The sequence below is a fragment of the Hylobates moloch genome, unplaced genomic scaffold (genome assembly GCF_009828535.3).
Source record: "Hylobates moloch isolate HMO894 unplaced genomic scaffold, HMol_V3 SCAFFOLD_16, whole genome shotgun sequence".
Lineage (NCBI taxonomy): Eukaryota > Metazoa > Chordata > Mammalia > Primates > Hylobatidae > Hylobates > Hylobates moloch.
The window spans coordinates 12,165,000-12,190,833 of NW_026652291.1; the positions used below are offsets into that span (position 1 = coordinate 12,165,000).

At 40.3% G+C, this 25,834-nt stretch overlaps 2 protein-coding genes across 3 annotated transcripts in view; one reads left to right on the forward strand and one right to left on the reverse strand.

Moving 5' to 3' along the window:
• Positions 1-638: 638 nt before the first annotated feature.
• Positions 639-17,314, reverse strand: LOC131381439 (uncharacterized). The gene is made up of 2 exons (XM_058429380.1): positions 17,212-17,314; positions 639-2,276 (listed from the first exon to the last, which is right to left on the reverse strand). The coding sequence occupies exons 1-2, from the start codon at positions 17,312-17,314 to the stop codon at positions 1,270-1,272; spliced, it is 1,110 nt and encodes a 369-aa protein (XP_058285363.1). The 3' UTR covers positions 639-1,269.
• Positions 1,748-25,834, forward strand: part of BTBD7 (BTB domain containing 7) — a 101,694-nt gene continuing 77,607 nt past the window's right edge. For both annotated transcript variants that reach the window (XM_032180384.2, XM_032180386.2), the window contains exon 1: positions 1,748-1,886. The gene's annotated coding sequence lies outside the window, so the exon portion shown is untranslated. The remainder of the gene's footprint in view (positions 1,887-25,834) is intronic.

Below are 25,834 nucleotides of genomic sequence, written 5' to 3' on the forward strand. Positions count from 1 at the left end.
CAGGCAAGGGACTGCTACAATTTCTTGCTACAATCTCCAAACCTTCACGGATTGGGTAAGAGGGTGAAAGGGGTGAGATGGGTAAAGAAAATGAAGTAATACAAATTGGAAAGAGCTATCTTTTTCAAGGAAGTAAGGTGATGAAGAATGAGGGTGAGGAAAATACAAATCTGAAGCAAGCCCAGAGGAAAACAACAATAATATTCAGTCTCCAACTGAATATGAAAAGCATAAAATAATGGAGGGTCAAGAGATAGTTAAAAACACATCACAAAATTCCAAATTGCTCTTATCCTTTGAAGCTTAGAGGTGGTTTCAGAACAACAACAACAAAAAAAACTGTGTGACACAAAACTTGTTAAACAATGGGTAGAGATTGAAAATGCAAATACAGCCGGGAGCGATGGCTCAAGCGTGTAATCCCAGCACTTTGGGAGGCCGAGGTGGGCGGATCACGAGGTCAGAAGATAGAGACCATGGTGAAACCCCGTCTCTACTAAAAATACAAAAAATTAGCCAGGCGCGGTGGCGGGCGCCTGTAGTCCCAGCTACTCAGGAGGCTGAGGCAAGAGAATGGCGTGAACCCGGGAGGCGGAGCTTGCAGTGAGCCGAGATTGCGCCACTGCACTCCAGCCTGGGCAACAGAGTGAGACTCCGTCTCAAAAAAAAAAAAAAATTAAATGCAAATACAATACTTTCAAATAAATTCCCAGAGTTGCTAATGTCTATCAAAGGAAAAGGAGGTGTAACGGTGCCTCGTCACCTGGTTCAGAATGCCTGGGTTCTGATCTTGGCTTGCCTACTTGTTAGTATTTCTGAACCTGTCTCCTTGGTTGTAAAACAGCGATAAAAACACCTATCCTGACTACCACAAAGGGTGGGTTTGGCGTTCAAATGAAACCATGTATCTCTTTGGAAAACGACAGTGCCCCATAAATACAGTGTTCTTGTTATTGCATCGCTGAAATTATTGCAAACCCCCAAACAAGGGGCATCTAGGGAAGAGCGACTTGGCTCTCCCACGTGGCGACTGTGTGTTTTCATCAATTTTGTCCTTTGTTCACAGGGGTATCTTGTAAAGGAAAACTTTTCAGTGTCTTAAAGATTATTTTTTAACCTACTACACAAGTAGCAAGGTGTGCCTATAAAAGTACCATGCAGACAAGTGCTTACGATAGACAAGTGCTCACTGCCAAGAAGCAGCCACCGGAACGCCAGGACTGTCAGCAAGGACTTTCCGCGGAAAAGCAGTTCTCGAGAAAGATGCACTCATTGTATGCGACCACCCGAGGGACGCCGGCCGCCGAACGGAAACATGAATTCGTGGAAATGGCCATCTGGTGACGTAGTAGTGACACAGTTCTCATATTCTGATACATTTAATAATGTGTCACAATTCGCTGGACTAAGCAGGATGCTGCCACAAGCTGCAAACTCCCAGCGTCCCGACGCCCGGCTCCCAGCCGACGAGCAAGAATAATGGGGGACCACTGAGCTCCCACGGCTCCAGCAAACGCACCGCCCCCCACGCGGCCCGACACGCGCTGGGACGTCGGGCCACGTGACCCTGAGCGCGACGACGGCAGGGGAAGGCGGGGGCTCTGGCCGGCTCCGCAGCGCCGCGCAGGCGCCCCAAGGCCGCGCCGAGCCCCTCCTGCTCCCTCTAGGAGTCAAAATGGCGGCGAGGGGAACCTGGAGCAGTCCCGGAGCCTGAGCCACTGACAGGAGAGGAGAGGGCGGCGGCGGCGGTGGGAGGAGGATGGCCGGGGGTGCTGGCGCCCGTGCGGACGGCGGTGCTGGTGGCGGCGGCGGCGGCGGGGGCGACGGCAGCGGTCCCAGCGGCAGCGGTCCCAGCGGCAGCAGCAGCGGCGGGAGGAGCCTCCGGGGTGAGTGTCCCTTGGTGTCTCTGAGGCTGTGGAGCCGAGGCTGTGTCCGGTGTGGCGCGGGGCGTCCGGGCGAGGAAGGGGCTGTTCCTAGGCGTGGGGGTGCCGGGGCTGGGGCCAACCCGCCGCGGGAGGCGCTGGGGCGCCGGGCGGGGAGGGGCCAGTCGTCCGTCTGGGGCTGAGGCGCGGCGGCGCCGGACTGGCCGGTCTCTGTGCGCTCCGAGGGGTGGGCTGGAGCGCGCCGCCGTCCCGGGGGCAGGGGCGCGAGGTGCGGCGCTCCGGGCGGGGAGAGTGGCCCCAGGGAGTCGCGACGGCCGCCCGGCCGGCTTTGGGCTCCGGGCGCCGAGGGGCGGGACCCGCCGCTCCCAGGACGCGGAGAAACCGCTCCCCAGACTGGGACGCGTGTTTACCCGGGTGCGGGGTTGCGACCGCCAGGGGTGGGCGTGAGAGTGGCCGGCGGGGACTGGGAAGGGAGCAGGCCGGAGGACTGCTACTCCCGGGGGAAGTTAGATTGTCCGGGTAAGTTACTGTTGCGGGATAAACCTGGAATTGAGCTTTGACAGGTTGGGAGGGAGACAATACCGAGTGTTTGATAAAGAGGAGGAGGCTGTGCTTGTTGGAATACTTGAATGGCAAAAAGTGTGCGTATTTCAGTACCTTATTTGCACGGTGTTTGCTAGCTTTACCCCGAGGGTGAGAACTTTCTCACCGTTTTTCAAGAAACTCTGAGGAGTGTTGTTTCTCCCGTGAACTACACTAGCACGTCTTCACATACCAGCACAGATAATAAGTACTCTGGAGTAGGCCTAATTTACAGAAGCAGTCTTGGTTATCTTCACCAGAGCACTGTTAACTCTGCGAAAACATCTTACTGTAATGAGAAAGTAGACATTTTTACAGAATTACTTAGCTTTTTCAACTAACAACCTTTTTTTTTTTTTTTTTTTTTTTTTGGGGAGACGGAGTCTCGCTCTGTCACCTAGGCTGGAGAACAGTGGTGCGACCTCGACTCACTGCAGCCTCCGCCTCCTAGGTTCAAGCAATTCTCCTGTCTCAGCCTCCCAAGTAGCTGGGATTACCGGCGCCCGCCACCACGCCCGGCTAGTTTTTGTATTTTTAGTAGAAACGTGGTTTCACCATGTTGGCCAGACTGGTCTCGAGCTCCTGACCTCTGGTGATCCGCCCGCCTCGTCCTCCCAAAGTACTGGGATTACAGGCGTGAGCCACTGCGCCTGGTCTGGTCAACTAACAATCTTTGGTCCCTAATAGCATCTGTTTCCTTTAGATTGCCGAAATGAATTGCTTTCTTCCTGAAATGTGGAAGAAAGACTTGAAATTGCTTCGTAAGAATCATACGTTGTTAATAGCAACTGTTATTAGACTTGTCATGGAATTTTTGAGTCAGAAAAACTTTTAGAGATCTAAAGGTGTGAATATTGTTTTAGAGCCGGGAAACCAGATCCAGAGAGGCGAGTGACTTGTTGTGGATCCTACAGCTGTCGATGGATTAGGCCAAAACTGAGATGTAGGCCTCTACACCCCGTTACCCCATTTAGAGAGCTCGTTGTTACTACACTGCTGAGTTGCTTACTCTTCATTGATTGCATTCCTCACCATTCACTACCCACCTCTATCCATAGGTTTTGGTGTAATAAAGTTGAAAGCGAAAATGAGAGCTTCTGTCTCATTCTGACAGCTACTTCAAGTAACTGATGAAGACTTTTTTTTTCCTAACCTGAACTTAATAAAAACGGAGTGTTAATTTCGTTTGGAGTTTTCTTAGGCTCATGACTACATTTTCACCCAGTTTTAGCATGGCTCATTCTTGCATGAATTCCGTAAAACTCATAGGTCAATATTCTGTCCCACAAAACCTGACTACTGTATTGTTTTGTGTCCCAACACCAGCATTTAAACAAGGTTTTTGTTATCAGACTCTAATTTTAGGATTTAAAACACCTGTGTTGATTTCTAGGTTACACTACCTAGTTTCCAGGTATCATCTTGAGGCGCAGCATTTTTATAGTGTGTCACAGGTAAACCTTCAGAAGTGCAGTAATGCCAAAGTTATTCTGATTTCAGATTCTAGTCACTGAAGCTCACACATCCAAAATTACATAGGTGACTGTTGAAGGACTGCTTTTTGTTTTGCATTAGATTAATGATGTGGAAGAAAGGAAAGAAACAATATTAGGTTGATGCAAAAGTAACTGCAGTTTTTGCCATTAATATATAGACTTTTCCTTCGAGTTCTTATTGGAAAGATCAGGTGTACCAACATGAGTCTCGAAGACAGTCTAGTGAGTTATACTAATGCAAAGAATGCTATTGGTATACAGGGTAGAGAGAGATGAGTGAGACCCCAAGAGTCCAAAGAACGTGGGAAACTTGGGACTTGAGCTGGCCTATGAAAGTTTAGATTTACTGAGAGATTGTAGCAGTTATTTTGTGAGGAAAAAGCAAGAGTGTAAAGTGAAGATTAGCTTAGGGGGAGGGAAATAGAGGGAGACTAGAATGAGCTGACAACTGAATTTCCTGAGGAGAATGTTTTCCTTAGGAAACTTTAGTCAGTTGGAAAGCTATTTGTCTGTAGAAGAGTTTGAGTGCTGAATTGAGGAGATTTCTACTTTTATCCTGTTGTGCAAGGTATAGAGAGCCTTTGAAAGTTTGGAGGCCAGGGATTAATGTCGTAAACCAGGAAGGTAAACCGTTAATGATCTACAGGTTAAGTTAGAGTGAGGAGAGAATGTAATGAACGAAGGAAGACAGTAGCTGCTGTAGTAACCCGAATATGAAGAGATCTTAGACCCGGATAAAGTCAGTAGGAAGGATTTGGATAGCAGATACCTGTGTGCTTAATTGTGATAAAATACACATAAAATTGACCATCTTAACCATTTTTAAGTGTATAGTTCTTTGGCATAAGTACATTTACATTGTTGTGTAGCCATCACCACCATCCATCTGTAGAATTCTTTCATTTGGAGTTTTCTTAGGCTCATGACTACATATTTCTAAACTGAAACTGTCCATTTTCCCTTACCCCCAGCCCCTGGCAACCAAATTCTACTTTCTCTTTTATTTTGACTACTGTAAGTACCACGTATAAGTGAAATTATACAGTATTTGTCCTTCTATATCTGGCTTATTTCACTTAGTATAATGTCATCAAGGTCCATCCATATTGTAGCATGTGTCACAATTTGCTTTCTTTTTAAGGCTGAATAATATTTCATTGTATGTATTTTTACATTTTGTTTATCCGTTCATCCATCGATGGGCACTTAAGTTGCATCCACATTTTGACTGTTGTGAATAATGCTGCTGTGAACATGGATGTAAAAATATCTGAGTCTCTGCTTTCATTTATTTTATGAATTTTATACCCAGAAAATTTTACATTCCCACCAGCAGTGCACAAGTTCCAGTTTCTCTACATCTTCACCAATACTTGTTATTTGCTGTTTGGTTTTTTTTTCCTAATATTCATCCCGATGAGTATGAAGTGATATTTCATTGTTTTTGGTTTGCATTTTTTAAAAATGATTGGTGATGTTAAGCATCTTTTCATGTGTTTATTCATCTTTTGTATTTTTTTAGAAAAATATTCACATTATTTCCCTGTTTTCTAATTAGGTTTGTTTTTCTGTTGTTGAGTTGTGGAAGTTACTTATGTATGCTGAATATCAATCCCTTATCAGACATGATTTGCAAATATTTTCTCCCATTCTGTAGGCTGACTTTTCACCCTGTTGATAGTGTCCTTTGATGTACACACAGTTTTTAATTTTGATAAAATCCAGCTTAGCTAGATTTTCTTTTGTTGCTTATGCTTTTGGTGTCATAGCTAAGAAATCATTATCAAATCCAATGTCAGGAAGCTTTTCCCCATGTTTTCTTTCTTTTTTAAAGATAGGTAGGTTCTGGGTCTGTCACCAAGGCTGGAGTGCCCTAGTGTGATTATGGCTCACAGTAGCCTTGAACTCTGGGCTCAAACAGCCCTCCCATCTCAGCCTAACGAATAGCTGGTACTACAGGCACATACGTCCATGCCTGGCTACGTTTTTTAAATTTTCTGAGGAGATGGGGTCTCACTATGTTGCCCAGGCTGGTCTCCAACTTTTGGACTCAAGTGGTCCTCCCCCCTCAACCCAAGGTGCTGGGATTACAGGTGTGAGCCACTGTGCCCAGCCTTTTTTTTTTTTTTAAGAATTTTATAGTTCTGGCTCTTAATTTAGGTCTTTATGTGTCGATATCTATTACCATATATGTGGTTTTTGCATTACCATTTGTTGAGAAAACTGTCCATTTCCCATTAAATGGTCTTGGCACCTTTGTTGAAAATTATTTGACCACAAGTTTGAGGGTTTATTTCTGGGCTCTGTATTCTATTCCATTGGTCCATAAGTTTGTTTTTATGCCAATACCACTCTATTTTAATTACTGTAGCTTTATAGTAACTTTTGAAATCAAGAAGTGTGAGACTCCACTTTGTTCTTTTCAAGATTGTTTTGGTAGTTTGGGATTCCTTGAGATGCCATATGAATTTTAGGATGGGTTTTTCTATTTCTGCAAAAAATAGGCTATTAGTATTTTGTTAGGAATTGTATTGAATCTGTAGGTTGCTTTGGATAATGTTGACATCTAAATACTATCTTCCAGTCCATGAACATGGAATATCTTTCCATTTATTTCTGTCTTTATTTCAGCAGTGTTTTTTAGTTTTCAGTGTAAAAGTCTTTTGTCTCCTTGTCTAAGTTTATTCCTAAGTATTTTATTCTTTTTGATGTGATTGTAGATAGGATTCTTGTCTTAATTTCTCTTTTGGATTGTTCACTGTTAATGTTTAAGAATGCAACTCATTTTTGTGTGTTAATTTTGTATCCTACAACTTTACTGATTTATTAGTTCTAACAGTTTTTTTGTGTGTGGAATCTTTTTTGTGGAGTTTTCTACATATAGGATCGTGTCATTTGCAAACAGTTAATTTACTTGTTGCTTTCCAATTTGGATGCCTTTTATTTTTTTCCATGCCTAATCTCAGCTAGGACTTCTGGTACTGTGTTGACTAGAAGTGGTAAAAGCAGGCATCCTTGGCTTGTTCCTGATCTTAGAGGAAACATTTTGAGTCTTTCCCTGTTGAATATGATACTAACATGAGTTTTTTATATAAGACCTTGATTATGTTCAGCTAGTTTCCTTATATTCCTGGTTTGTTGAGTGTCTTAACAGGTGTATTTTAAGAAAAATCATTTGTGGGTGCTGAAAAGAAAGAATTTCTAGCTTGGTGAGTGAGAGAATACTGGTGTCATTGACAGAATAATATTTTATCATGAAGGTGATGTTTTAGGCATCATCTTTGTACATTTACAGACCTGTTTTGATTAAATAAAAATAATACTATAGTTATTTAGTGGGGAAGACTGACATTACTCAAATAATTATGCAAATGTATGTCTGAATAACTATAGTACAACTAGGCTCACATTTGTATTTCTCGTATCTAGCACAGTGCCTGGCACATGGGCATTCAGTGAAGTTGCTAATTGAATCAAGAAGCAGAAGAGTAAGGTTTAATCCAGTAAAGTAAAAAACATATTATTATATACTTTTTAATGGAAAAATGTTTATTTTTATTTTATCCCTTTTTAATTTTCTTGAGACAGAGTCTCACTTTGACACCAGGCTGAGCGCAGTGGTGCAGTCATGACTCACTGCTGCCTTGGCCTCCTGGGCTCCAGCGAGCCTCCTGCCTCAGCCTCCTGAGTAACCGGGACTACAGGCACATGCCACCATGCCTGGCTAATTTTTGTTGTGAGAGACAGGGCATTGCAGTGTTGCCTAGACTTTATTTAAAACCATTTTCCCTGTTAACCCAGTCTTGGTACAATGATAATAAAGCAAAATCAAAGTTCACGTCTTGGTACAATGGTAATAAAGCAAAATCAAAGTTCACCACTCTAGAAGAATTAGGCAAGTGACTTTTTCTAAAACAGGTACAGTATCATTATTAAAGTGAGGTAACAGTTTTTCTTTTGACTTCTTTTTTTTCTTTAGACAGAGTTTTGCTCTGTCGCCCAGGCTGGAGTGCAATGCATGATCCCGGTTCACTGCAACTGCTGCCTCCCAGGTTCAAGCGATTCTCTCCTGCCCCAGCCTCCCAAGTAGCTGGGACTGTAGGTACACGCCACCACGCCTGGCTGATTTTTGTATTTTTAGTAGAGACGGGGTTTCGCCCCATTGGCCAAGCTGGTCTCAAACTCCTTACTTGCATAAGGTGATCCACCCGCCTCAGCCTCCCAAATTGCTGGGATTATAGGCGTGAGCCACCATGTCTGGCCCAGTTTTCTTTTTGGGTGAATGCTAGTGGAAGTTAGTTATCAGAATCCAAAGTTTCAGTAGGAGGCTTTATTTATTTCATATTTTATTTGTTTTAGACAGGGTCTTGCTCTGTCGCCTAACCTGCAGTGGTGCGATCACGCCGCACCACAACCTCAACTACCTGGGCTCAAGCAATCTTTCCACCTCAGCCTCCTGAGCAGCTGGGACTATGGGCATGTGCCACTATGCCTGGCTAACTTTTGTACTGTTTGTAGAGATGGGGTTTCACTGTGCTGCCCAGGCTGGTCTCGAACTCCAAGACTCCAGCAGTCCTCCAACCTTGGCCTCCCAAAGTGCTGGGATTATAGGTGTGAGCCACCATGCCCAGCTGAGGCATAATTTCAGCGAAACTTTTCAAGTGTCTGCTGATTCCAGATTTACAATGAAATTCGAACATTCAGCACTTATTTGCGGAACAAGTTCAAAATTTAAGAACCATCATGCTGTGGTGTTTTTTTTTTTTATTTTAAAATTTTGGACAGTTTGTAAATTTGACATCACGAATTGAGTCTTTCAGATACCCTTACTATTTCAAATAATATAGTAACTTTAGAAACATAATATACTTAGTATTATAAATTGACATTAAATCCATGTCATTGTGTGACATGTGAGCATTATATTAAGATTGAAATAGATTGGGGACACTTGGAATAGATAGGAAACACTTTAATCCAATACACAGAACATTCTTTAAGTTGCAGGATTCAAAATAGTTCCCTTTTAGAGCATCGTTGGGGTTTTTAGATATAGTTGTGATATAATAGAACACTGGACTGGGAATCAAACCTCCATTTAGATTCTGACTGATGTTTATAGTTTTATGATCTTAAAGCAAGTCACTTAACCTATCTGAAGATTAATTTTCTCATCTGTTAAAATAGGTACGGAAATCTTGCAGCTTTTCTACCTTGTATGTATTTTTTTTTTTTTTTTTTTTTTTTTGAGACGGAGTCTCGCTCTGTCGCCCAGGCTGGAGTGCAGTGGCGCAATCTCGGCTCACTGCAAGCTCCGCCTCCCGGGTTCACGCCATTCTCCTGCCTCAGCCTCTCCGAGTAGCTGGGACTACAGGCGCCCGCCACCAGGCCCGGCTGATTTTTTTTGTATTTTTAGTAGAGACAGGGTTTCACCGTGGTCTCGATCTACTGACCTCATGATCCGCCCGCCTCGGCCTCCCAAAGTGCTGGGATTACAAGCGTGAGCCACCGCACCCGGCCCCTTGTATGTATTTTTTTACTCCATTCTTTCCCTCTCTATTGCCACTCCCTTATGAGTCTGGACTACTTATTAAACAACCTGCCAGCTAAGTCTCTGCAACTTGTTCTCCCACTGTACCTCTCCATCTCTGGCTATTATCTGTATTACTATGACAATTATGTTCTTAAAAAAACAGGCCAGACGCGGTGGCTCACACCTGTAATCCCAGCACTTTGAGAGGCTGAGGTGGGCGGATCACCTGAGGTCAGGAGTTCAAGTCCAGTCTGGCCAACATGGCGAAACCGCGTCTCTACTAAAGATACAAAAATCTGATGTGGTGGCAGGTGCCTGTAATCCCAGCTACTTGGGAGGCTGAAGTAGGAAAATTGCTTGTGTCCAGGAGGCGGAGGTTGCAGTGAGCCAAGATTGCGCCACTATACTTCAGCCTGGGTGATAGAGCTAGACTCTGTCTCAAAAAAAAAAAAAAAAAAAAAAAAACTGGAGCATGCTGCTTCTCTACTTAAAACACCTTTGTTAACTTCCCTTGTCAATGAAGTCCAGACTCACAAGAGTTTACAGAATGTGTTCAACCTTAGGTTTCCTGTCACTCCAGCCATGCTGTTTCTTGTTCCCTGTGCCTCTATCTTGTGTGTGTTTATCCCATTGTTTGGAGTTCTTATTCTTTGCCTATTCTGTTAGGTGCCCATCTAATGTCTACTTTCCTTTTCTTTCCTAACAGAAATCTGCTTTTGTTCATGCATGCAGCAGACTTGGAGAAGCTGATTTGTCACCACCTTCAGTGGTAGATTTCCGTTAGTTCAAACCAGTCAAATCATGGCATTTCCCTGTAAACTCTTACTTGTACCAATCAGATTTGAAGGGAAGTAGACATTCTATTTCTGGGGGAGAAGATTCTTTCCCCTCTTGTATGTGAACAAGGGAACACAAGGCCCCTATTGCTACTGACAGCTGTCTTGGGATCACAAGGGATGAAGCACTTCTGAAGAAGGCAGAGCAGGGAGGTAGAGGGAATCTGGATCCTTGGTAATATCATTTAGCCACATATTTTATTGGGCCTGGAGCCATCCCCACCACAGGACTTCTCATGACAGATAATTTTCTTAATGTTTCAGACAGTTCTTTGGAGTTATTTGCTATCAAAAAATCTCTCTTTTTTTTTTTTTTTTTGAGACAGGGTCTCACTCTGTCACCCAGGCTGGAGTGCAGTGATAGAATCACAGCTCACTCCAACCTCGACCTCTTGGGTTCAGCAGTCCTCCTGCTTCAGACTTCTGAGAAGTAGCCACCACACCTGGCTACTTTAAAAAAATTATTTGTAGAGGCATGGTCTCCCTGTGTTGCCCAGGCGTCTCGAACTCCTGGTCTCAAGTGATCCTCCCACCTCAGTCTCCCAAAGTGTTGGGATTACAGGCGTGAACCACTGCACCTGGCCCAAAATCTCTTGATTGATAGATACAGTCCTCTTTATTTTTCAAGATCGAGTTATGATACCTTTACCAATAGTCATACGTTCTTTTGGAACTTTGCACAATAGTCATATGTTCTTTTGGAACTTTGCACTTCTCTTCTATCCTTTATTGCCCTGTATTATAATTGCTTGTATGCCTGACTCCTCTACATGACTGTATGGTTTGAACCAAAGTGTATGGGATGTCGCACAATGTCTAGTGTCACACAATGACTAATAGGTATTCAGTAAGTGAGTTAAGATGAAATAGTAACATGAAAGAGTGCTTTGTAAGCAGTTTTTTAAAGTTTCTGTTCTGCTAATTGTAAGCCATTTTTTAAATAAACATGAGGTGTGTTGTCTTTAAAAACGGGAAAACCAGTGAGATCAGACATTGTTTTTTGCTTGCCCCTCATTATTACTTAGACATTTTCATTTAGATAAAAACTGTGTCAGTCTCCTGGCTATAGTCCCTTATGGAAGGAGCAATATTACATTTAGGTCTGTTTCATCTGGGATTCATTTGTGAATTATTCTTTAGAGAAAAATTCTATAATATGCTTCATGAGACCTAATTGTTCTTGTCTTCAGACTTGCCTAAAATATTTTTTGCTTGCTTAAGACCAGACATGAGAATTTTCTTGTAAGCAGAAAGCTTTGTGACAGAACTAGATGAGTTTGTAGTGAATGTTAGTGATAGCTTATGACAGAGAAGTCTCATAGCCTCAATTGCAGAGTCATAGTTCTGTCACATGCTTCAACAATAATGTCTGATAAGGGAGGAAGGATGGGGAAGAAGAGTTATATACTAACTCTGTATATTTCATATAACTCTATATATTTCATTATTGGCTTTGGTCAAATAAATTAAACGTTAACATAGTAATTTGTAGGGTTAAAAAAAATTTTTTTTCAATTCGCTTTCTTGCTATGTTCCCCAGGCTGGTTCCAAACTCCTGGGCTCAAGCGATCCTCAAGCCTTCTGAGTAGCTGAGATTGCCACACCTAGTTTTGTAGTGTTTGTGTTTTTTTTAAGAGACAGGGTACTCATTCTGTGCCCAGGCTGGAGTGCAGTGGCCCTATCATAGCTCACCGCAGCCTCATACTCATAGGCTCAAGAGATTGTCCTGCCTCAGCCACCTGAGTAGCTAGGGCAGCAGGCACACACCATCATGCTCAGCTAATTTTTAAACATTTTTTTTGTAGAGATGGGGTCCTGCTGTGTTGCCCAGGCTGGTCTTGAACTCCTGGCCTCAAGCAATTCCTTCCATCTTGGCTTCCCAAAGCACTGGAATTACAGGCATGAGCCACATCACCCAGCCTTGTACTTATTTTTAAAATGAAGACAAGAGGAACAGAGTATACCTTTAAAAATATATGGTACTATATATTGGATGATTCTGAAAGGATGTATTTGCCTATGAAGAAAAACCTTCTTGTTTTGATGTCTAGTTGTTAGCTTTTTACTTTACTAAAGCCCAGTTAACTTTTCTGTGCTTTAGTTCCACATCTGTAAAATTACTCATTTTATATTTCTCTATCCACTTTGAAAATTAAGTAAATGCTCTTTGGATTTCAACTTTTAATTATTTAAGCCAAGATCTCTCTTCTGTATTTTGTATGTGTTCTTTATGTCTGTGGGCTTACTAATTCTTGAATTTAAAAAAATCATTTAAATCAAGCAGTAGTGATAGTATATGTTTAAGCATATAGTGTATGTTTTTAAATAAATGAGCAGGCTAGGTTTTAGTGGCTCACCCCTGTAATCCCAACACTTTAGGAGGCCAAGGCAAAAGGATCACTTGAGTCCTGGAGTTCAAGACCAGTCTGGGCAACATAGCGAGATCACACCTCTACAAAAAAAAAAGTTTAAAAATTAGCCAGGTATAGTGGCATGTACCTATAGTTCTTAGCTATTTGAGAGGCCGAGGTGGAAGGATCGCTTGAGCCCAGAAATTTGAGGTTACGGTGAGTATCGATCACCCCACTGCACTCCAGCCTGGTTGACAGCATGAGACCCTATCTCTAAAAAATAAAAATAAATAAGCAATAGCATGTGTTTTTAAAAAACAACAAACAACTCTCTTAAGTCCAAACTCCTTTTCGGATCCTATGGCTCATATCTTGCCACTGCCTGCTGCACTCTATATAGAAATACTTTTATTTCCTTCAGGAACCCAGTTTTGTTCTCTCCGTGGGCCTTCTTATAGTTAGTTCCCTCTGCTGTTTGGAGCATTATTTTGGCATTCTTCCCTCTCCTTCTATTATTTTCACCAAGAAAAGAGGAAAGCTCACACTTTTTATTGTCAGTCTTGGATATCATCCCAAATGTCACATTCTCAAGAATCGTATAAGATAACCAGTTTTATTATCAGACACAAAGAAGATTTAAAAAAAAAATTGCCCAAGATCATACAGTTTAGAAAGGCAGAGTCAGATCCAAACTCAGGCAGTTTTGCTCCAGAAGTCTTTATCCCCATTGATTTATGCTTCCCCTACATTGTAATTGCCTGTTCAACAGTTTGCCCCACTATGAGCACCTTTGGGGTGTTTGTTTGCTTGTTTGTTTGTGATGGAGTCTTGCTCTGTAGCCCAGGCTGGAGTGCCATGGCACGATCTCAGCTCATTGCAACCTCCATCTCCCGAGTTCAAGCGATTCTCCTGCCTCAGCCTCCCGAGTAGCTGGGATTACAGGCACGCACCACCATGCCCAGCTAATTTTTGTATTTTTAGTAGAGACGGGGTTTCACCATGTTGACCAGGCTGGTCCTGAACTCCTGACCTCAAGCGATCCATCCGCCTAGGCCTCTGAAAGTGCTGGGATTATAGGTGTGAGCCACCGCCCCCTTAAAAGAAGCACCTTTGGAGGAAAAATTGTGCCTGTCTTGTTCATTGTTATATCCCCATGTGCTTAGCACATACTAGGTGCTCAGAAAATATTTAAATGAATGAAAATTCTTATTTGAGGGAGAGAGTGTTTTGATTAAATTCTTCTCAGTACCTTTCATGTAGTGTATGTGTGTCAGTAAATGTAATAATGTTTTCATGCCTACTTATTATACAAAGTGAAATTTTTATGATCAAGTTAATCATGGTTACAAGCTCATTTTTTATAACCTCTCTTAATTCCTTTTTGCCGTATACTGCATAACAGTATCACTTTGCAACTGTAAAAACTAGTGCTTTGTAGGCCTCTTTCTCATATTATCCCTCTGTGAACTGTTAAAATATAGATCATTTGTAATTAGTTTCTAAAGGGTATGTAGGAAATTTTATAAAATTATACTAGTAGATGGACTGATCATTTATACTGTTTAACCTTTTAACAAATTACAGAGGTGTAATTTCTCTGTGTGTAGAGGTTTTTTAAAGTATCCCATATTTTAAACCTTGACTGTTACCTCAAAAAAAAAAAAAAAAAGTGGTTTATCTGTATCCAGTAGTCACATGGTGGATAATGATGTAAGGCATGCACATTATGTTCCTGTGTTTGTTGGAGAAGTTGGAATATCATTATACTTCAGTAGACTTTTCAAATTAAAAATCTGAAAGCTACTTCTAGCTGTAATTCTGCTGTAATTCTCAATCAGGTCAGTAGACAGAGAACCAAAAAAGTCTTCCTCCTCTCTGAATGTTTTTGCCAAAGGCTGACTTCTTTGATTAATCTTTCTTTTCTGTATTCCTTACACTCTTATTACAGGGCTTCTCAACCTTGGCACTCTTGACATTTGGGGCCAGGTAATTCTTTGTTGTGGAGGACTGTCCTGTGCCTTGTGAAATGTTTAGCAGCATCCTTGGCTTCTACCTGTTATAGGCAAATAGTACTCTTCCGCTTTCCCCTCTCCAGTTGTGGCAATTTAAAATGTCTCCAGACATTGTTAAGTGTGGGGGTTAGGGAGGATGGAAGGGGAGAACAATCACCCCAGTTGACAACTGCAGCTTTCCTACATCATTCTGCCCACTTACTCATTTGTTTTAATATCTTCCCCTCCCTCTCACACTTACCTTTTCAGACTTCCTGCCTCTCTGCTACTGCCTCATTTCTCTGAACCTTTTTGCAGCCATACTTCTAAAAAAGAATTGTAAAACATCTGTTCTCTCCAAGTTTTCACTTCCAGTTCAGTTTCCTCTTTTGAATTCAATTGAGACCACATTTTTCTAGTTTTCCTCTATCTCTCTGACTGTTCCATTTTTATTTTCTTTATCAGCTCTACCTAGTTGGACAGTGGTATCATCTTTGCCCCTTTGTTTCTTGTTCTCTGTTAATCAACTCTCAACTCTTCCTTTCTTGCCTCATTTCCGAGTGCTTAATGTTGTCTCTCATATATGTTGTCCTATTCATTCTTATGTAATTTTTTTGGTAAGAACACAATATGAGATCTACCCTTTCAACAAATTTTTAAGTATACAATACATTATTGTTGACTATAGGTGCAGTGTTATACAGTAGATGTCTAGAGCTTATTCATTTTGCTTAACTGAAACTGTATGCCTGTTGATTAATAAGTCTGCATTTCCCCCCAGCTCCTGACAACTACCGTTTCACTGTTTGATTCTATGAATTTGATTATTTTAGATACTCACTAATCATTCTGGGTAATGACCAGGCCTAGATAAAGACCTCATATAAGTGGAATTATGTAGTATTTGTCTTTCTGTGACTGGCTTATTTTACTTAGCATAATGTCTTCAAGGTTCATCCATGTTGTCACCATATTTCCTTCTTCTCTGAGGCCAAATAGTATTCCATTTATGTATATACCACATTTTCTTTATTCATTCATCTGTCAGTGGATATTTAGGTTGTTTCCACATCTTGGCTGTTGTGATATCTATTAATTGTTAAGCTGTTCTCTGTGTTGAAATCTCCTTGCCTATATTTCTCCATAGTTAAACTCTAACATCCTCCTAGGACCAGAGCAGATTTTGTCTGTCGTTTTTTGGTTTTGGTTGTTGTTGTTGTTGTTAGAGACAGTGTCTCATTCTGTTGTCCAGGCTGTAGTGTAGTGGTGCAGTCATGGCTCACTGCTCACTGTAACCTCAAATGCCTGAACTCAAATGATCCCTCTCATCTCAGCCTTCGGAGTAGCTGAGACTGCAGGCACACACTACCACATTTGGCTAATTTTTCTGTTTTTTTTTGTAATAGCTTGTTGCCCAGGCTGATCTCAAACTCCTGGGCTCAAGCAATCTGCCTGCCTCGGCCTCCCGAAGTGCTGGGTTTACAGGCCTGAGCCACCGCATCTAGCTTGCACCTCATTTATTAAGGGTTCATTATGAGCCAGGCACTCTTTAAGGTCTTTGGACTATATAGTTACTGAAATAAGACACAGTCCCAGTACTCCAAGAACTTAGTCTGTTTGAGGACATGGAAATCTTAATTCATTGCTCTTACAGAGTAAGTATGGAAATTGAAGTGTATCCCAAACTTTCTGGTAGCATATAGCAAAGTTCTCAGTTTGATGTAAACCTCATTCAAGTGCCACTTCTTACATGCAGGCCATCCTGGTCACTACCCAGTCTGATTTGTGTTTTTATGCTCTCCTTTACTCAGTTCTCTTTCTTTTCCAGCCCCCAAATCATCAGCATTTCCTATGACTCAGCACTTAATTTTTCATTCATTCTTCTAGATCCTTTTCTTTAGGAACTGGATTTAGTTTCAAGGGTTCAGCTGAAACTTTTAGATTTGTAGTAGCTCCAACAAAACACTTTATTGTGAAGTAATACACATACAAAGTACATTAAATAAATTTAACTTAAAAAAAAATTATTTTAAAGCTGACATCACTCTGGCCATGAAATAGAGCACTGTGAGTATTCGAAAAGTCCCCCTCATGGCTCTTCCCAATCATAATCACCTTCTTCCTCCTCTTAAAGGTTACAGCCATTCTGATCTTTATGGTAATTTCCTTGCAGATTTTTAAAAATAGCTTTATTCTTGATTACCAGCTGAATATTTATCCCAAAACAATATAGTTTCATTTTGGGAGGACAGTAGAGAAAGACATTTTATCATATCCCATTTTGTGCCTATATTGGGATCCGCAAGATCACCCCCAGGTTTGGTGAGGAGGAAGCACAGAACTCAACATACAGTATGACTCAGCTAAGAGTTACTACAGCAAAAAAAATAAAAAGCGAAAATGCCCATGGGGCAATGTCCAGAGGAAACCAGGCACAAGCTTCAAAAGAGTCTTATCCCAGTGAAGCTGCATAGGATGCATTGACTTGTGACAATACTTGTGAAATGTTGTCTTCCAGGGAAGCTTATGAGAGACTCACTGTCCAGGGTATTTATTGGGGTATAATCACGTAGGCACCGTCTATCTAGCTTGTACCAAATTCCAGACTCCCAGAGGGAAAGCAGATATTCAGCATAAACCATATTGTTTGCACAAACAGTTTAGGCATAGTAAATCACCCTTATTAAATAGTCAGGGAATTATGGGAACACTCCCAAAATCCAATTTCCCAGAGACCTGCCAGGGCCATCTTTGCATGCAGGCCTTTCTAAAGATAGCAGTCCTAGGCCTGCTATGTTGTCTTTTTGGCATAGTACCTTTTGCTGGCATAGTACCTTTTGCTGTTTCTGAATTCAAAATTTAAATAAGTAAAAAATCAACTATCACTTTATGTTATGTTCTTTTTTTCTCCACCTGTTTTCTTTCCTAATGTATCAAGATTAGCTGGGTGTGGTGTGTGCCTCTGTAGTTCCAGCTACTTGGGAGGCTGAGGCAGGAGGATCTGTTTATAAGCCCAGGAGTTCAAAGCTGTAGTGCACAGTAATTGCACCTATGACTAAACACTGCACTCCAGCCTGGGCGACATACCAAACCCTGTTTTGTTTTTTTTTTAAAAAAAAAAAAAATCAACATTAGCTCAGTGCAAAGGTTGACTACTATGATATGATTGAAAGTATATTCCTGCCGGGTACAGTGGCTCACGCCTATAATCCCAGCACTTTGGGAGGCTGAGGCAGGCAGATCACTTAAGGTGAGGAGTTCGAGACCAGCCTGGCCAACATAGTGAAGCCCCATCTCTACAAAAAATAAAAAATTAGTTGGGTGTGGTGGCACATGCCTGTAATCTCAGCCGCTCGGGAGGCTGAGGCAGGGTAGTCGCTTGAACCCAAGAGGCAAAGGTTGCAATGAGCCAAGATCGTACCACTGCACTCTTTCTTATGAAGGTTTCTGTGATTAAGTTTGGAAAGGACGAATTAAACAAAGTTAAACAGATTTCTTAACTACAGGACTCTTAGCCTTTTCACAGGAAGGTGCATGACTTGGTGACTGCCTACATGTCCTGCATCATCTCATGTTTTTTTTCCCTGACCCACTTTGCTTACTCTTCCCAGATTTAATCTAATACTAAGGATCAAATTACAATTGTCTGTGTTACATGGGCATTTTTTCAGTTTGCCACAGCAATATTATGATCACTTTACCATCTTGAATATGAACTGTCCCTCCATCTCTGCCCAATTACTGTGTCAGAGCAAGCAAACATTTTTACTATTTCATTCATACATTCAGCAAAATTTGTTAAGCACCTACTATATTTGCCAGACACAGTTCTAGGCACTGGAGATACAACAGTGAATAAAACAAAAACCCTGACCTTATATAGTTTACCTTATAGTGTGAAGTGGAAAAGGGGAACAATAATTAAAAATACATGTTAGGCCCAGTATGGTGGCTCACACCTGTAATCCTTAAACTCAGAGGCCAAAGTGAGAGGATCACTTGAGGCCAAGAGTTCAAGATGAACCTGTGTAACACACCAAGACCTCAACAGAAAAAATAAAAATAAATTAGCTGGGCACAGTAGTGCATACTGTAGTCCCAATTACTCGGGAGGATCACTTGAGCCCAGGAGTTTGAAGCTACAGTAAGCTATGATTGTGCTATCACACTTCAGCCTGAGTGACAGAGTGAGACTGTCTCTATTTTTTAAGAAAAAAAAAAAAAAAAAAAGACTGGGCATGGTGGCTTGCACCTGTAATCCTAGCACTTTGGGAGGCCAAGGCGGGTAGATCACCTGAAGTCATGAGTTCGAGACCAGCCTGGCCAACATGGTGAAACCCCGTCTCTACTAAAAATACAAAAAAATCAGCTGGGCATAGTGGCAGATGCCTGTAATCCCAGCTACTCGGGAGGGTGAGGCAGGAGAATTGCTTGAACCCAGTAGGCAGAGGTTGCAGTGAGCCGAGATCACACCATTGCACTCCATCCTGGGCAACAAGAGCGAAACTCCATCTCAAAAAAAAAAAAAAAATACATTTTACTCCTAGGCATATACTTAAGAGAAATAGAAGTACACGTCTACACAACTTGTACACGATTGTTTGTAACAGCATTATTCATAATAACTGAAAAGTGGAAACAACCCAAATGTCCATCAATGGATGGATGGATGAATGAATAAATTAAATAAAATGTGGTATATCCATACAATGGAATGTTATACAGCAAATAAAGAGGAATAAAGTAGTACTGATAAATGCTGCAATGTGGATGGACCTTGAAAACATTATGCTAAAGTGAAAGAAGCCAGTCACAAAAGCCCACGTTATTATATGATCCCATTTATATAAAATGTCCAAAATAATAGAGATAGAAATTAGATTAGTAGTTGCCTAGGACTGGGGAATTGAGGTGAGTGCTAATGGAACTTCTTTTAGGGGTGATGAAAATGTTTAGATGTCAGAACCACTGATGGCTGAACAGACGTATCTACAAGTAATATAGTGTCAGTTAAGCACAACATTCTCAGGAAATTCAGTAAAAAGTCAAGCCTAACATTGTACACCTCAATGACTAACAAAAGCATCTTCCAGTTATTTGGAAAATTTATCCATCTCACTTCCTAGCAACAGCAGGTAATTGAGTTATCTTAATACTTAGGACTTAATAAAATGTTAAATGTTAGTACACCAAATGACTTGAAACAGTAACTGTGTTGTAGACTCTTAATTTAATGTTAACTTCCTCCTTAATAGAAGAATATTTACCCACATACTCTAATTTGGAGATTACAACACAAATTGAAAGCACTTTCTCAAATATTGTCCTAACTGCTTAAATATTTATATATAAATTTGTTTTCTGATGTAAAATTGTTTGCAGTAAGGAGGAGGAAACCCAGAAGTTAACAAAGGAAAAGACAGAGTTGTCTATATGAAAAATTAAACATTTATGACAAAAGCTATCATAGTTTTAAAAGGCCCATATGAATATTTTCCATTTATTATTTTAACATTACTATAGAAAGTGTTGCAAATTAGTAAAAAGAACAGCCAAATAGAACAATGGGCAAAGAATATAAAGCAACATGGGGACTAATGAATATCAGTTTAATAATTTTTAAGAGATTAAAATAGCAACGACATAATTTTTCCTCCATCAGATTGCAAAGATGAATAATGTCCAGCATTTTGGACATTCTCATGCAGAGCTGATAGGAGTGTAAATTGCAACTCTTCTGACAATATGTCTTCAAATTGGAAACGTGTATATCCTTTAACCCAAGAATCTTGTTGAAATTTATTCTAATGACATAATTTAGACTGGGCAGAGTGGGCAAAGATATGTGTAAAAGAATTGCAGTGCTATTTATAATATTGAAAAATTGGATGTGACCCTCAATATGGATTTGGTTAAGTAAATTATTACATATCTATACAACACAGTTCTATGTAGGAATTTTTTTAAGGTAAAATTTTGTGTGTGGGCATATTTTTGCAACCTTGATATATTATAAAATGAAAATAGTTTTGTATAAAACTGTCACCTGGCCAAATTTTAAATTTTGATATACATATGAATGCATAATAGTTTTTAATTTTAGGATTTAGTATAAATTTAGTTTTCATAAATAAGAAGATAGTCATATCCACATTTAAAATTTTTTTCTAATAATTCAGTATCTATTTTAATGATTTCTTCACTAGTTTGGGTTTTCCTACCCGGTTTAAGAATGATAATCTACAAGACTTCCCTAGTGACTCTTCCGGGGTTGTTACTCTTTGGAGATTATGTTTTTTACATCATTTAAACAGCTAAGAGATAACAGATTTCAGACCATGCTTACTATGCATTTATAGCAGATATTTTATTTAAGAAGTATTTCATAACTAGAAATACTACAGGAACACTAAGAATATAGTTTCGGCCAGGTGAAGTGGCTCATGCTTTGTAATCCCAGTGCTTTTCAAAGCGGAGGCAGGAAGGTCACTTGAGGCTAGGAGTTCAAGACCAGCCTGGGCAACATAGTGAGACCCGTCACTACCAAAAAAAAAATTGTTGTTTTTTATTAGCTGGGCATGCTGGCACACACCTACAGTCGTAGCTACTTGGGAGGCTGGGGCAGGAGGATTACTTGAGCCCAGGAGTTGGAGGCTGCAATGAGCTATGAGTGAACCACTCTACTCTAGCCTAGACAACAGAGCAAGACCCTGCTCAAATTAAAATAAATGTGTGTGTGTGTGTGTGTGTGTGTGTGTGTGTGTGTGTGTGTGTAGTTTCATTTTAGGATAAGTCAAAAATTCAGATACTTTCACTAGACTCAAAATTCTAAGAACCATACTCACCTCATTTCTCTGTATTTCCATCATTTTCTAGTTTGAAAAATTATTCTAGGGCCGGGCGTGGTGGCTCACGCTTGTAATCCCAGCACTTTGGGAGGCCGAGGAGGGCGGATCACGAGGTCAGGAGATCGAGACCACAGTGAAACCCTGTCTCTACTAAAAATACAAAAAAATTAGCCGGGCGTGGTGGCGGGCGCCTGTAGTCCCAGCTACTCGGAGAGGCTGAGGCAGGAGCATGGCGTGAACCCAAGAGGCGGAGCTTGCAGTGAGCCGAGATTGCGCCACTGCACTCCAGCCTGGGCGACAGAGCGAGACTCCGTCTCAAAAAAAAAAAAAAAAAAGAAAAATTATTCTAGATTGTTGCATAGATTAGTGAAATGTGATGTACTTTTATATTCTTTTAAAAATGCATTTTTAATGGAGAAAAAGTAGCAGCAGGGGACTGACAGCTGTTTTGAATTATAATAGGTTATATTGGAAAAAAACCACATGGCTTAATAAGATTCTCTTAACAAAACCCTAACAACTAACTAATCTTCATTTGCAGTAATACAATGGAATTTTATAGAAAATGTCAATTTAAAGATTTTCATTTAACATGAATAGAAATGTTTTCTGACTTGACTATTTTTGGTGGCGGGTGGATAAGGGAAAAGACTATTTTTAACTACAGGTCCACATTCTCTTACTTATAATTTGAAATCCCAAAAGTTCTGAAAACTATTTTAGGGGTTATGGGAGGACTTAATTTGATGGCAAACACTGACATGACCCAGATTTATCTGCCAGCAAAACCGAACCTAAACTAACATAGGTTAGTCTAAATAGTATATTTTACTGCAAAATATTAATTTGTTTGATGTTACAAACAAATTATTAAAAACAAATTAGGATGCTGTGCCAGATCCCACTGGGGATAGTTATATAGTATACAGTAAATGTTTGGTATACCATATGTCACGCCAAACTTCTGTCACTCCAGTGGGCATGGCATTAGGTTCAAGAGGCCGAAGAAGAGACCCAGAGCCGGCAGAGGAGATGTGGGGTTTTACTGGGGGCTTACATACAAAGGAGAGGGTACAGTGGCAGTGGGCTGGACAGGAGAACTGCCTTATATACAGTCCAGTGGCAGTGGGCTGGGCAGAAGAACCACAACTGCCTGCCATAGGCATGCAGTTTATATAGCATTTCCACTTAGTACTTCCACCTAGCAACCTCCACCTGGCACTCTTTATTCAACCCAAAACTTGGAGCCTCAGTCTCCTGTAGGGCTTGTGTTCCATGGGACAGGTTGGGGGCTCAGATGTCCTTATAGGCAAGGAAGGAATCTCTGGGTTGGCCACTCCTGGATTCCCTAGCTCAGAACACACATTCAGGTGCATCTGCCATACAAAGTCATTCTAAGGATATGCTTAAATTATTGCTGTCAGGTGTGTTTACTGTAACCATATTATTTCTTTTTGAAAGCAAAGGAAAAAAGTGAATTTTTGAATGTATGTGGCTTCAAAGATTTCTATTTGAAAAGGAATTGCAGACCTGTATTCTTAACAGTCATTAACTGGTACTTGAAGCTGATGATGATCATTAAATATATATTTTATTGGTAGAACTAAGACTGAGAGTGTAGTATCTAACTACTCTATAGGTAAAGTTTAATTATCAAGAATGTGGGGAGAATATATGAAATGTAAAATAAGCTCACTGGTTATAGGTATGCACTGTAAATAAAAATATATCACTTAAAATACGGGGGTAGAGACAGGAGAAGGAAGTTACTAACTTGATTTCAGCATTGCTCATAGTAGGAAACCAATGGATAATAGCCAAAAAAACAGGGAAAGTAAAGTGTTGTATAAGTAAAGTTACCTATGGGGCAGGCAGGGACTAGAATAGAGTAGACAGGGACAGCAATTTGTATTCTTTGGATGTATCTTTTTTTTTATTATAACTTTATACTCAAATATTTTAAGTAATTATATAACAAAGTTAAAAATGCAATGACTAAAAATCAAAATAAATCTTATAAAGTGGATTTTCCATTGGTTATATAATCACACAGAGTAAACAATTCCAAGTGACTTACATACACAGTAATTTGTAGAATATTCCAAGTTGGGTATATCCTAAAGGTAAAAAGAATTGTAAAAAAAAAAAAATTAAAAATTGAAAGATTTTCGTGTATCATATTGGTAATGATAGTGTTAATATTTTTATTCTCAGGTTGTGTGAATATTTTGTGATAACTATTATGTAGGCTGCATTGAGAATAGAGGGTTTCCATATGTGAGAAAGGAGAAATGATATAAGATCAATGAGATTGAGTAAAAACCCTATAAACCTGAATTGGAAGCAACAGTATAAACTAATGATAATGTACATTTATTATATCTATGTACATGTTTATGTAGATATGTGTGTATATAATGTCTTAGATCTCTGTACTGAAAAGGCATTGAGCATCCCCGTTACTGAAATTGTGGTTTCTGAATACCATTTCCCACTAAAAGGAATTACAGCTCCTTTAAGGAAATGACTGGTTCCAAGTCAACGGCAAGAAAAATACAAGATATGCCTGGAATAAGCTGTAATACCAGAAAGGTTTAGGAAGCTCTCGGAGGCGGAGGTTAGGATTATGTCATAAGGTCTTAGGAACCAATTTGAATAAGGCTCTACTGTCCAAAGATGGGACAGTTTGAACTTCAATAAGAATAACTACAAAAGATTAGAACCTCTCACATAGAGGTAAGTCTATTAATTCATAACTTTTTAAAACTCACTGATTGTCTTTAAGGATGCTAGGAAGCTGTTACTAATTGTTTTGAAAATTAGTAAATAAAAGTAAAAAATTACTCATTTATTCTGTCCTTTCTGTACAGACTGCATCAGGACGACTGAATAGTTGATGAGTTTTTTTATAGAACTTTTCCAGCTAGTGAATAAAGAAAGAATGATAAGACTATCATGTGATCTTTTTCAAACCCGTTAATGGATTGCTTTAGTTGGTGATCATTGATAACTGTTAATATCAAAGAAAGGGAATTCAATAGACTTTTGAACTTAACTGTTGGAAGTACATACTACCTGCCACCTGTGAAGCAGTCTTGGCAAAAAAAAAAAAAAAAAAAAAGTTTTTTTTTTTTTTTGGTTTTTGGAAACAGAGTCACTCTGTTGCCCAGGCTAGAGTGCGGTGGTACTATCTCAGCTCACTGCAACCTCCGCCTCCCAGGTTCAAGCGATTCTTGTGCCTCAGCCCCCGAGTACCTAGGACTACAGGTGCGTGCCACCACACCCGGCCAATTTTTTGTATTTTAGTAGAGATAGGGGTTCACCATGTTACCCACGCTGGTCTCAAACTCCTGAGCTCAGATGATCCGCCCACCTTGGCCTCCCAAAGCGTTAGGATTACAAGCGTGAGCCACCGCGCCTGGCCCCCCCCCCCAAAAAAAGTTTTCATACAAAAATGATCCTGAATCTGATCACAGCTCTAGATATATCTATCAATTTACTGTAAATACAAGAGTCAGAAGCACATTATTAAACTACATCATGGTAATACATTTGGCAAAATCCAAACTATAGGAAACAACCAGGTAACCTGATTTCTTCAACAAAAAAAAAATTTTAAAGGAGGAGGAACCCATATGCGGAGATTGAAGAGACATAATCATCCAGTCACAATGTGTAGACCTTATTTGGATCCTAATTCAAACAATTTGAGAAATGTTAACACTGCCTAGGAGTTTCATATTAAGGAATTATTGTTTATTTTAGATGTGATAGTCTGTAGTTGCTTTACATACTTTTAGAGATAAATATGGAAATATTTACAGGTGAAATAATATGCTATCTGAGATTTGCTTGAGAATATTCTAGTGGGATTGGGTAGATAGTGGTGGACTGGGATATAGTTGGTACTTAAACCTGTAATTGCAGCACTTTGGGAAGCTGAGGCAGGAGGATCACTTGAGTCCAGGAGTTTGAGGTTGCAGTGAGCTATGTTTGTGCCACTGCACTCTAGCCTCCGCAACAGAGCAAGACCCCATTTCTAAAGGGAAAAAAAACAAACCACCTGCCAATTGGTAAATGTTGGTTGAAACTTGGCAATGGATAGAGGTCCATTAACTATATTCTCCACTTTTTATTGTATATTTTTTCATTTTTATTACAAAAATTACAAAAGTATCTCCTGCAAAGGAAGGAAAAACAAGTAATAGGAAGGGATGAGATTAGGGAAGCTTAGTCATTTAATTGTCCTCTGTGTTTGAATGCTAGGAGGTTTGATATTTATGGAGTATTAATCACAATCAAGAAACGTTTTAC

Excerpts from the sequence above, each read along its gene's own strand:
- LOC131381439 (XM_058429380.1), bottom strand. The coding sequence starts at position 17,314 with ATGGTTTATGCTGAATATCTGCTTTCCCTCTGGGAGTCTGGAATTTGG. Across the intron at positions 2,277-17,211 it reads CCCAATAAATACCCTGGACA|TCTGGGGAGCGGTTTCTCCG; the intron begins GTGAGTCTCTCA and ends CACGCGTCCCAG.